Source organism: Marmota marmota, unplaced genomic scaffold, assembly GCF_001458135.2.
Source record: "Marmota marmota marmota unplaced genomic scaffold, marMar, whole genome shotgun sequence".
Taxonomy (NCBI): domain Eukaryota; kingdom Metazoa; phylum Chordata; class Mammalia; order Rodentia; family Sciuridae; genus Marmota; species Marmota marmota.
In genome coordinates, this window is record NW_025999900.1 from 43,006,948 (window position 1) to 43,020,050 (window position 13,103).

At 44.0% G+C, this 13,103-nt stretch overlaps 1 protein-coding gene across 28 annotated transcripts in view; it reads left to right on the forward strand.

Moving 5' to 3' along the window:
- Ttll5 (tubulin tyrosine ligase like 5) overlaps window positions 1-13,103 on the forward strand; it is a 260,046-nt gene that overhangs the window by 224,146 nt on the left and 22,797 nt on the right. For 19 of the 28 annotated variants that reach the window (XM_048799024.1, XM_048799014.1, XM_048799015.1 and 16 more), the window contains 2 exons: window positions 1,626-1,708; window positions 5,471-5,593. The exons of 3 other annotated variants lie outside the window; for them this stretch is intronic. In XM_048799024.1, coding sequence (XP_048654981.1) covers window positions 1,626-1,708; window positions 5,471-5,592 — 205 coding nt within the window. In that variant the 3' untranslated portion in view covers window position 5,593. The remainder of the gene's footprint in view (window positions 1-1,625; window positions 1,709-5,470; window positions 5,594-13,103) is intronic. 6 more of the 28 variants (XM_048799027.1, XM_048799023.1, XM_048799032.1 and 3 more) reach the window with 2 other exon arrangements.

Here is a 13,103-nt window from a genome sequence, read left to right on the forward strand (position 1 = left end):
GCAGCACAATTCACAATAGCTAAATTGTAGAACCAACCTAGATGCCCTTCAGTAGATGATGGATAGGGAAACCTTGATATATATACACAATGAGAACATTACTCAGCATTAGAAGAGAATAAAATCATGGCATTTGCAGATAAATGGATGGAGTTGGAGAAGATAATGTTAAATGAAGTAAACCAATTCCAAAAAAAAAAAACAAAGCCAAATGTTTTCTCTGATATCGGATGCTGATCCATCATGGGGGTGGGGAGGAAGCATGGGAGGAATGGAGGAACTTCAGACAGGGCAAAGAGGAGGGAGGGGAAGGAAGGAGGTATAGGGGGAGGAAAGATGGTGGAATGGGATGGACATCATTACCCTAGGTACATGTATGAAGACACTAATGGTGTGACTGTACTTTGTGAACAACCAGAGATGTGAAAAATTGTGCTCTATATGTACATTATGGATTGAAGTGCATTCTGCTGTCGTGTATAACAAGTTAGAGTAAATAAATAAATTTTGTGAAAAGGGGGGTACTGGGGATGTGGCTCAGTGATTGAGTGTCCCTGGGTTCAATCCCCAGTGCCAAAAAAACAACTACAACAAAAAAAAATGAGTAATTTTTTTTATTAATCTCCCAAGTAAAACTTGAACATATCAACTAAAAAATCAAGGCAGATGGGCCCACCAAATAAATGTATTTATGAGCACAGTGGGTCAAATTCCTTCCAAAAACATGTATCTGATATGGCATAAAATGCGGCATTAGAGACCTGTAGATACAGAAGTGCTAATACGATCCGTGTCTTTATGGCGCTCACATTCTGGCATTGATGACAGATATGAGCCACGCTGTACATGATTTCACAATTATAATCTGATAACTGCAGTGAAAGAGTTCCAGAGACCTGTAAGAGCCTCGAGGAGATTGGCCATGGTTTAGGGCATTTCTGAGACATGTAACTGAGGGCCCTCTGCACAGAGAACCAGTGACACTCTGTCCAGCTTCCTGTCAGAGTTGGTGTGAGCAGAGGTGCTGTGTGATGGTTTGTCACCCTCAGCACAGATGACATTTTGGACCAGGTAATTTTTTGCTTGGGTGCTTTCCTGTGTGCTGCAAGATGCTTGGTGGCATTCCTGGCCTCTTCTCGCTAGCTGCTGGGAGGGAGGACCACAGATGTCTTGACAGTGCCACACGACCATGGTGGGTGCGATTACAGTGAGTTCCACTGCTCCGCATGAAATACAGTGTCTGTAAAACGTGTCTTCTTTTGATTTATGTAAGTCAACACCAGGAACTTAATGTTTTCACTCACCAAACAACCATTTATCAAGTAGCTCTCATGTGGCAGACCCTGGAGACGCAGCAGTGACCCACACTTGTGCTTTCTTAAAGCTACATTCCAGTGGGGAGAAATGGACACTAAAGCTTGACTTGTGTAAGAGTTCAGGAAAAGGGTATCCCTGGGTCACAGACGTCCTCTCTGATCGGATGACATTTGAACACAGTCTTGAAAGAAGCCCAGGAATGAGCTGCGTGAGAGGAAACACCACGAGCAAGAGGCAGAGCCCTTAGTTGGTTGGACTTGGCCTCGCCTTCCCGTCCCTAGGTCTGACCCAGCTCCTTTGTGTTTCAGAGGGGCCTCCGCAGAAGGGCAGCTGAACGGACTCCAGAGCAGCCTTAACTCTGCAGCCTTTATGCCCATCACCAGCTCCACAGGTCAGTGACCAGCAGGCCTTCAGTAGGAGGGGTGGCAGGAAGGTGGCAGCTTGGCATCTTCTCTCTTTTGCTTTTGACCGGAGCTCCAGTTTCAAATAACCAAATGCCCAGACTCTTCGAGCACTGGGACGAGCATTTTTGTTCCGTCCTCCTTTTAAATAATGCAACAGCCTAGATAGGCATTTTTTGCCTGTCTGGTAGAATGCTATCAGATTTGCAGCATTTAGCAAAAACAGGGGCCCTGTATTTGACTGTTGATATTTCCACATGTATCTCTCACTTAATCCTCACAACAGTCCATGAGGTGGACCTTCTTGTCCCCTGAACATGGGAAATCTGAGGCTCAGGGAGTTTGTGGACTTGAGGGAGGTTACGCGTGGATCCAGAGCCTAGGTGTAAGCTAAGCAGTGGAGGCCCAGGGTTAGTGTTGTGTGAATAATAATTCATAAAAAACACACTAAATAATCAGAAAATTGAATGAAATCACTTTGATTCAATTTGATGACTATTGATTATTGAGCTCCTACTATGGAGAAGGTAACTTGCTAGGCCCTGAGGTACGCACAGGGTGTAGGGTACAGTGTCCACTCTGGGAACCACAGACTCAGAGAGACGGAAACGTCCTCAGGGAGTGTGCTGCAGGTAACCTCCTGGTTCTTTATGAGTACTAGGGACATATGGAATAACAGACAACTTTGAGCGTTTGCCGTGTGTCCAGCTCAGCTGGGAATGCTTTACAGGTCTTAAGTCATTTGTTCACTGAACGGGGATGTGATATAGGAACTGTATTCCCCATTTTATGACTAAAGAGACAAAGGGACAGATTATGAAATATGTCTAAAGTTACAGCTAATAACTTTAGTGGCTGGGCAGTATTGGGACCCACATCTTTTGGGAGACTTGAATGTGGACAACTCAGCCAGGAGAGGAATGGAGATCCAAGAAGAGGCGGAAGTGTGTGCAGAGGCCCAGGATTCCCTCCCATCAGTGTGGCTAGGGACGCAGGCATGAGTTGGCGGTGGCAAGAGAAGGCTATGAAGTGGCAGAGTCCGTTAGGAGCCAAGTACGGAGCTGTTGCCCTGGCAGCGATGAGGAGCCCTGGAGGAGTTCAGGGAGGGGCTGGGGAGTGTGAGTGAGGGGTTGACATAACGCACCTTAAAGTGACCACAACATCTCTGAGAAGCTCGGCTGCTTGGCTGTATCATAGGGATAATTAAATAACCCTCCAGGCTTATTGTGAGGATTAAATGAAGTGCTATGTATGGAAGGCCCTATACCTACACCCAGGTCAGGTAATATTAATATGATGATAAGAGTATAAGGATTTGTTCTCCTTTTAAAATTTCAAACCTGAATATAAGAAATATTTGATAGGTATGTACTCATGACCCTCCCCAAAGAATTGCTAGAACATGGTAGTGGGTTTTTGTGGTGCTGGGGTGGAACCCAGGCCTCGTGTCTGCTAGGCAAGCGCTCTACCCCTCAGTTACATCTCCAGCCTTTAGAACACAGCACTCATTTTTAAGGAAGTAAAATTTCCACCAGGAATTGAAATGGAAGAAAAGTGCTGGCTATGAGAATCATGGGCGAGTTTGAAGGTGTTCCTGAGACAAAGGCTCTAAGAGCCCCTTCCGCTCTCCAAATTTGCTTAAACTAGAGAAGTTGACTGTGCTTGGCAGCTCCAGGAGACCCGGAGGACTTAATGTGTATGCCGTTTAGTTGACAAGAATTGAGCTGAACCACCATGTGCCCTCTGGCCTAGGAAGTTAGAAATGTGAGAGGTCATGTGAGTCAGGCTTGCAGCATCTTGACCATAAATTAGGTCTAGTTAACCTTGGTGACCTTACCTAGTAGGTTTTGGCCTAGTCTACTGAATTTGGTATTAGCGTGGAGCAAAGAGAAGTCATACTTCTCCCTGGCCTCTAAGGTTGACCTTTGCCCCTACATCCACCTGACAGTAACAAGCAGATTATTCTTCTTACCTTGTTTAGGGTGCCTGTTACTGACTGCTTTTGTCAGCTGATGACTCTGGGCCTCTAAATGCCCTTGGATTTGTTCTCTTCTGTGACTTCCCTGGTGTTCTTGACCAAGAAGTGTTAAAAGAAGCACTAATGATCATGACACAGTGAGGGTCAGGTGTTTCCCATACCTCCCACGGCATCTAGCCTTCACAGTGTTAGTGACTAACTCTGGTGTGGTCATTTATACCATTAGCAAGTAACCTGCACATCATTGTCCAGCTGCAGATCCTGTGTCTTCTGTGGTTTGGTTAGATTTCACCAATTATTCTAGAGGTTCCAAAGGTGGCCTATGAGAAGTCTAGGTTACCAGTCGCTACATTTTTCTTTAAACTTAGAAGAAGGGAGAACAGCCCCCATGAGAAGACAGGAAGGGACTTTGGAAGTCTGTACCTGTACAGGAATCCCTGAACTGTCTTCAAAAGAAAGTTAGCCCCAGTCTCGTCCAGTAGACTCAGTTGGTTAAGCATGGTGCTAACAGCCCATGGCGCTATAGCAGGTTTTGTTTCCTGGCGCTTGACCCTTCCCCTCCATATGGCTAGCCAGGCTTGATGTGTGACTGGTTCCTCAGGCTGTTTGAATAAGGCAGTAGCTCATCCCAGGGCACCATTGAAAAACAACTCCCAACTGACAGTGGGCTCTTTACGTTCTGTTTATTGCAAACATTAAATGAGGTAGTGAATGTGGATGCGCCCAGCAGAGTGCCTGGAATACTCTGTGCAGGTTACTTTTCCTAGACTTCCTTACCTTCCGCTAAATATTCTAATTTTGCTGTGGAAGGGAAGGGGTAAAGTCAGCAAATTTAGAAATTTGAGAAGGAAGCTGGAGTGAGGGCTCTTGGCCCAAAGCCAAGTCCTTGGCTTTCCTTCTTTATAACCATGGCATTCTTCTGGAGTTCTGAAGTGCTAAAAGTGAACGAAAATAGAAGACAGCCACAGATTAGATAACTGACATTTCTCTCATGCTGATTTGATAATGTCAACCACCATTATTGTAGGGTCCGAAGCCAGACCAGCTGCCCTCATTCCTGCCCCTTAGCTTCTGTGGAGGTCCCTCCCATTCCTGGACTGTGCCCCCACCTCTTATTTTTAAGCTCTTATTGGTCAGTATTTTGTGCAAGGAACCTAATAGGCTCTTGAAAATCAGTGGTGGATTTCATTGACGAGAAGTAAGAAGCAGCGTCCTGTTAAATGTTCATTGTTTCAAGCCCTAAGTACGCCATAGGCAACAAGAGAAAGGAACTTACTTTAATATACAATATAAAGCAAAGCCAGCGGAGCTTAAGCCTGAAGGATCTAGAAGTTACTTTAACTTTCAAGTAAAATTATGCACCTGGCAGCTCTCGTTAGAATGACATATTTTTATTATCAGATTCTTACTCTTTTCACTATATATTATATAGTTGGTGGAGCAGCTAGTGGATCTGAGTATAAGAAGTTAAAAATTTAAAAATTAAAAAAAAAAAAAACCTGCAATGACTAGCCTACATCCTGTGCCCTTTATTGCTCCCTAGATGTTCCTCTCTCCCCAGGGCCAGGGCCCAGGAATTTGGGTCGGTGACCCACTCGTACTGTTAGAAAGCAAAAAAGAGAGATCACAGCTCTGGTGTTTGGCAGGAAGTGGGGTGGCAGCATCTGTGAGAATGATGATCCCCATAACATACTTTTAGATTTTACTTCTTGTCCTTTGGGCCAAGATCAAATATACTGTTAAGTAGGGATTTTTTTTTTTTCCATTTTTTCAGGATCTTTGGAAGCTCCCCAAGTTATTTTCGCCAGATCCAAACCCTTGCCCACACAATCTGGAGCCCTTGCTACAGGTATAGGACAGAGAAAAACAAAGTCGGTGAAGTCAGGGCCAATTTAAGGTAATAGTAAGAATAACAGCGTATTTTAATCATTATCACGTTCTGACTTTATGGAAGAGACTCAGCAGCTGTCAAAAGAAGTGTTAGCTTCTCAAAGTGACAGTGACGAAGATGGTGATGTAGCTCACTGGTAGAGCATGCGCATAGTATGTATGATGCCCTGGGTTCCATCCCCCGCACCTCCAAAAGAAGAAAAATGACAGTGAAGTTGGGACTTAATAAAACCAAAGCTCAGAACTCTCCAAAACCATAGGTCAAAGTTTAGATACAAATAGCTTGCTCCTATAATAATGTACCAGTAGGTGGCGCTCTGGCAGTAAGAAATTTCTCTACTATCACTAGAGATTGTGTTGTTTTTTTTTTTTTTTAACGTGGGGTCTTTGAGTTAAAGAAAGAAACTAAAGCCATACTGTAGTTATCACAGGTAAAATGTAACTGAATACATTGGGAAACATGATCTTTTGAAGATCAAGTTGCAATCGTCTCGATAGAGAATGGATATTTATTAAAGAAGGCTTTGAAACTAAAGTTAGGTAGTTTTGTGAACTGGACTTTCAGATAATGGGAGATAGGAGAGAACAAAAAATTTTCTTTAACATCTTGGTGAGGTTGATAAATTATGCTTTTTGCTGAGTTATTTTAAATAACATATGCTATAATTGGCAGCAAAACAAACTGTAAGCCCCATCCTGCACCCATCCAAAAAAAACTCATACATTGAAGGAGTTGTCAAACTTGATCTTGTGAAGCTGTATCCACACTTCACTAATGCTGCCCTCAGTATTTTCTTTCCAGCTGTGGGCTTCAAAACTTTCCAGAAAATTCTATGAAACCTCAAGGCTCTGATGATTCCTTTGCTCTTTGCGCTCCCCTACACACAAAATATTAATGGCACACATGCTTTGAGCTTAATATTCTCCTTACCTCTTGGGGAATATTTATATACTTATTTGAGAAGCATTATTCATTAAAATACCCCAGGAGAGCAAAGGAAAGAGGAAAATTATTTACCCACCACAGGGTTCATTTACATTGGATCAGAAAACTTCAAATATCTTTCCCCAGCCCATCCAAACTCTTTCCAGAAAGGAATGAGAAGAGAGACGGGAACACCAAATCCATAGCTTGGTTATCTACCAGAAGGTACCAGAGAAACTGAAGACAGCTTATAGTTTTACTTAGCCAGTGGTCCTTTAATACTGATACTTAGCAGCCTGTCCGATGATGAACAACTCAAGATATAGAAAACTAAAGTGAGAAGGTCAATATTTCCTTCAGGAGACTGGCAGCCAGAAGAATGAATGTGACATCAAGCTCCAAACCAAACTGATGGCCTGCCAAGAAATACTCGTGTCCATCTGCTTCCAATGCTGTGAGACTTGGACCTGCCACAATTTAATATCTCTTTTCTTGAACCTCTCTCATGAATATCTCTTACAGTCCACCCTGAACAGTACCTGGCAATGTAGGATCTTTGCAAAGAAGCCTGGGGAAAGAGCCTCTCTCTCAACTTGGATACCTCAGTAGCAAGCACAGCCCTCTGAGCCTGCGCTGTGCATAGCTGTGCTGCTGAGGCTGGGCCTTGGATTGGCTGAGGTGGGGAGACAACAAGCCACAGCACGTGGGTGCATAGGGCAGAGCAGAGGCCAGAGCACGCTAGAAGCCAGCCTCCCATGGCCCAGAGTCACTACTGGAAGGTCCTCACGGCAGGCCCATGACCCTGGTGTGTGGCAGATAGCAATGGGCTGTCTCTCCTGGGGCAGGGGAGTTAGGTGGCTTACAGAGTGAGGAGGCAGACCCCAAGAGGCCACAGCCTATCACCTGAGGCGTGCTTGCTTTTTGTCATGAACACAGTGTAGATGACAGAGGTGCGTTTCAGCCATAATCATAAACCAGTATCTTTGCCAGTTATGACAGTCCTAGAACCTTCTTTTAAATGGGTTTAGGAAGGTGGATGGGTTAGATTAAAGGATTTGCCAGTGTGTTTGCCTAACCACCGTGAATACTGAGAAAACATGGCTTGTCCGTATCAGAGAACGGAGGGCACAGTGCTGAAGGATATTAGGAACTAAAGCCTGTCTGAGACCCTGTGTGCTGCCCCAGGCAAGTGTCACATTTAATGCAGACCTGGTTCTGTTTACTCAGGATCTATATTTGTCTTACTGCATTATGTTAGCTCTATAAACTACATATATATATATGCCCATTATCTTAACTGTATTCTTGATGATTTACCAACTGGGGAGGGGCTGTCCCACACAGAGCTAGTTCATTCCTGGAGATACTAACAACTGGCCATGAACACGGGCTTTATATGAAACAAGCCAATCCCAAGTCTGTACACCCAGCCACCTCTTTATTTATTTCTCCCACACCAGGCAAAGTTTCTCCTGCCCTCGTCATCCCATGGCTGGGCAGCTTGAGACCACCCTGGAATTCCAGAGCCCACTGGAATCATTCCAATTAGCCCATCCTAACCTGTTTGCCTGCCATGTCTTATATTACCCAGTGAAGACTCTGGCCAAGACCCTCCCCTCACTCTGTCTTCTGTCTTTTGACCAACACTGATTTCCTGTGACCAGTGACCAAGTGGCATGCAGTGTGACCTCCTCTCTGGGACTTTTGAGTGTAATCAACTTCTTTCCAAGCTTCTTTCTCTTTTCTTCCTACAACCACACCAACTTCTCCCTACCACATCCAACATGCACATAATTAAAACAAACATCAATAGGAAGAACATCTTTAATTTTCATTACCAGGAACCGGCAAAAATACACACACACACACACACACACGTATAAATTAGGTTAATGTCACCCAGTTCTAAGCAACTGTCATAGCGCTTCATTATAGGCTGGTTACACAAGTGATGTTTTAACAATGTGTGTTTTGCTAGCCTTGATCTGGCTGCAGCCACACAAGAACGATGTAGATCTTTCTACATGGCAAAGTCACCTGGCTGCCTGCCATTGACATTTCATGCTTTCCTGTCCTGAGGCCTCCTTCATTTCATTTAGTAAACTTTCTAGGTCTAGCAACAAATCTCCAGTGTAGCTGAACTACCTGGTTGTGAGTTGGGGAGAAGACACCCTGGCTTTCAGTTTGTGGGGAGGGGACTTCTAAGAACCCACCCAAAGGAGATTCGTATACCTTAAAGAAAACCAAGGAACTCTGTTTCTGAAATGGATTAAGAAATAGGCTACTGAGAAAGATAACATCTGAAAATTGATATTGTCTCTTGCTGAGCTGGCGAAATCCCAAGAGAAGAGTGATGAATCTTCGATTGTTAACAATTACTACTTTGTTATAAAGAGAGGAGGCTGTGCAGTGGCCGCTTTCTCAAATTACACTTACACTACAGAAGCACACACACCTCCTGGAAAAAAATGCCTGGCACCTGGATTGTTGGATCGTACCTACCACCGCATCTTGTAGCAGAGTTGTGTGGTCCTGTATAATATCCGCTCATTTTGAGTGAAGGAAGAGCCAGTCCTATCTTGTAGCCCTGAACTGGGCAAGTAACCCAGGTTACATTGCCCTCTCGGTGAGTCTTTTATATGTCTCAATCCAGGTCATCAGTGCATCCTCTGGGCTGTCCATCCTGTGACTCACATACTTTCCTGCTAGTTTCATGGGATGCTTGTTATAGCCACATACCTTTGCTTTACCGTCCTTGTGTCCTCAGGACATAATTCTTCCTGAAAGTTCTGAAGAAAGAAAATGGCATGCTAAGCCATGCCTGCCTTGGAAAAAGCAAGCTTTACACATGGAAATATTTACAACTCTGCCTACCTGATCTGTAGAGTTTGCACTGAGCCCAAGGAGTGTAGGTGTTTAATTGCAGGGCTTAGGGAAGGATGACTTGAGTATATATTGCCCTGTTGACATGATCGGCACTGATATTTATCCTTTAATCTTTCAAATTATAAAGAAAAGATTCAGTCTCCTTCAAGTTCTCAGACTGAAGAGCATCACTAGTAAAACTGAAACAATAGTCTCTTATTCTTTTCTGTTCTCATCTTGCAAACATGTGGGTATTTCCAATTACCACCGTAGGTATCAAGGGGCTCTCTGCTCTTGAAACCTAAGTCTGGGTAATCAAGTTATCTGACTCCAGAGAGGAGCAGCTTGAATGTGTGAATTACCCCCATAGCTACATCAATAAAACATAACCTGTGTCCCCAGTATGATATGAGGCTATAAGCTGGGAAATCAACCCAGTTATAGGATGAAGTGAAGAAGAAGAAATTCATTGAGGTGGAAATTGCTCTAGTGTTGTTGCTTGTTTCTTGCTGTTAGGTCACTACTTTTTATTTCTGGTATACTGAAAAATTCCCCCTTCCATTCACTTCAAATTTGCTTTGTAGGGAATTTAAGACATGTGACAAGCACAAATGAAGATATTTGGGGATTTGACAAGAGTTTTTAACTTGTGATGGCTGAGCTGCAATTATTATTAGGTAATGAACTGGTCATAGTTTTTAGCCAGATATTGGAATATGGAATTTTCGAAACTGTAGTTGTTTCTTAGAAATAAGGACTCCTCTGCCAGGTGTGATGGCACACACTTGGATTCCCAGTGACTTGGGAGGCTGAGGCAGGAGGATTGCAAGTTTGAGACCAGCCTGAGCAACTTAATAAGACCTTATCTCAAAATAAAAAATAAAAAGGAACCGGGGATGTAGCTCAGTGGCAAAGCGCCCCTGGCCTCAACCTCCAGTGCAAAACAGGAAAAAGAAACAGGACTCCTCTTAAGTCTTTTGTTTTATATATAGTCATCCTTGCTTACTGATCTCCAAAATAAATCGCTATTGTGCATGTGTACACATACTTACCCTTTTCTTTACGCAGAGGATTTGAGCTGTCCACAATAGCCTTTTGATTATCAAGAAGAGAGACACCCTCAATTTACCTCTGTCAAGAGAAGTTATTGTCTGTAAACAGGGGAAAAAAGCCCAAGAGCCAGACCTCATGAAAACCTGCGACTTTATTTGGGATAATTTGCAGCTCTCCTGGCTGCACGGCAACTCTGTCAGTCCATCCCTCTGACCAGGTCATCTGTTGCCTCAGCAGCTGGCTTATGCTGTCGCCCAGGTTAATAGCATTACTCTACCTTTGCTTTCAGTCTTCAGAGGATGCAGTCAGACTGCTTCCCATCATTCATTCACTCATTCTTCCAGCTGCTGGTGAGCTCAGAGCTCTCTCTCCTGGGCCGAAAGGTGGGACAGTCAGCCTGGTGCCACTGCGGTGTGATTAGGGAATGCCAAGATGCCAGTTTGGGCATTTCTGGCAGTTTCCTTCAGATGGGTACAACATATACTTTTCATCTCTAGCACATGGTCTTAAAATATAAAACCTCATGTAATAAAATAGTAACATATAAAGGGAAGCTCAGGGCCAAAAAATAAAATAATTCAATTGTTTTACATATAAGATCATAAAATTTTACTGGAATTGAGGTAAAATTTAGTTCTGAGTCTCCTGACAGCCAGGCAGACAAGAACATGATAAATGGGAATACAGAGAAAAAGTTCTCTATCAAAAAGAAAGACATACTAGGAGGAAATCAAGCTTTCTCCTAGTTCTTGTCCAAGGGAAATGTTTTACATAATTTTAGAGTACCTCAGATGAAGCAGTAGTGCCCTCAACAAGCTAGCAGAGCAACATATGCATATGGCCACTTCTCAGCATTATCTGTAAGAAGGTAAAATATTGTGTAGTACACCTTGATGATTATAGTTTGTAAAGGGGGAAAACCAGTGCAGTCTAAATCTCTTTGCAGGCCATACAATCCACAGGTAAGATAACAATCACTTAGAGGACGATGAATTGTGTGCCTTAGACAATATTAAATATGACTTCTCTCAGTGGGTTGCTTGACAAGAACTGGTTGTCTTTTGGGGCAGGGCCCAGATACCTTATATGTCACCTTGCTGTTTGAAGATGTATCTATATGCTTTGGGAAGCATGTGACAGCTAGCATCTGGAAACTAAGTAGCATTCTCACCCTGTTGTATAGCCTGCTGTTCTCTGCTCCGTTAAGTAGGTGAAAGTTCCAGGGTCTGGGCACCTCTCACTCCCCAACATGCTGATTCTGATTGTCCTTAACTCCTTCTCTCCTGTCCAGCCCTATCCTACTCCAGCCCTGACCTAATTAGATGGTTTTGACTCTGCTCCATCAGAACTCTGAGAGCACCTCTCTCATGGCATTCCTGACATTCTGGGGTCTTCGGGGGTTGCCTGACTGTGTCATTCCCTGGAAGTCGAGGTGTGTTTGAAACCCCAGCACAAAGCCCAGTCCATAGCAGGGGCTTAAGAAATTCTGACTGAGGGCTAGAGATGGTAGCTAAATGGTAGGATGATTGCCCAGCGAGAAGACCACCTCCCTGGTCCTCCCTGTTGCTAGGGAGAAGCAGGCAGGGGAGCCGTGATGGCCAATGACATTATGTTTGTCAGAACTGCTAGGCTCCCAAGGAAGCTTTTTAAAAGGAGGACAGATTGAGCTGGCATCTGTCTTTTGCCCGTCCCCTCTTCCTCCCNGGGAAGGAAAGAAAAAAAGAAGCTGAGTAAATTTTCAAATTTCTGCCTTTGTTTATTGTGTTAGCATTTGGAATGCTTGTCTACATATGCAAATCCTTTCTGTCATAAGAGTCCAGTTAAATTAATCTCCTCCAATAATCTTTACTTAAAGGGTAGCTGGGTTTTGAAAGCCAAGAATTCCAGAGAGGGGTGATGGGGTGGTGCGCGGCATTGTCAATACGCTTAATACCACTAAACTACATTTAAAATGGTCAAGATGGTAAATTTTACATTATGTGTATTTTGCCAGAATTTTTAAAGAAGATTATAGATTATTGGGCTGGAGATGTCACTCAGTGACGGAGCACTCACTTAGCATCCCCAGCACAGCAATAAATAGATAAAAAGATTGCAGATTGAGTGTGCGATGCTTTCACCCTACAAAAATGGGGGATTTCATTGTTTTTATTATCTCAATTTTGCATCAGAGAAGATTGAGGCTGAGAGAAGTTAAGTAATTTGTCCAAGCCACACAGTCAGTGGTGGAGCTAAAATTCTAACGCAGGCAGCTTTATTCCAGATTCTGATAAACTGCCTCTTAATGTCCAGACTCTGGGCCAGCGGAGGTGATTCTGTTTTATCAGTTTCCTTTCCTAATGGAGCTAAGTAGCTGCTGGTCAGGCGGCAGCCTCCGCCTCCCCACCGTGTCTGGTCCTTATCTCCTGTCCTCCCCAGGGAGTCCTGGCTATGTGAGGCTGTGGCGGGTTAGGCTGGCCTTGTAATCCAGTCATATAACTTTCCCTCATTTGAATGGAGCCAGACCTGGAAAAGGGAGGCTACGGCACAAGGTGGGCCTTTGCCTCAGTGCCCCCATGGGGGTGGTAGTCTTCCCCACACTTCCTGAGCCGCCTCTTTAGGGCCAGCAGTTGTGATTGGCCGAAGGAACTTGGATGTGGATGAAGCAAGGAAGGGAGGCCTCCCAGAAGGGGGG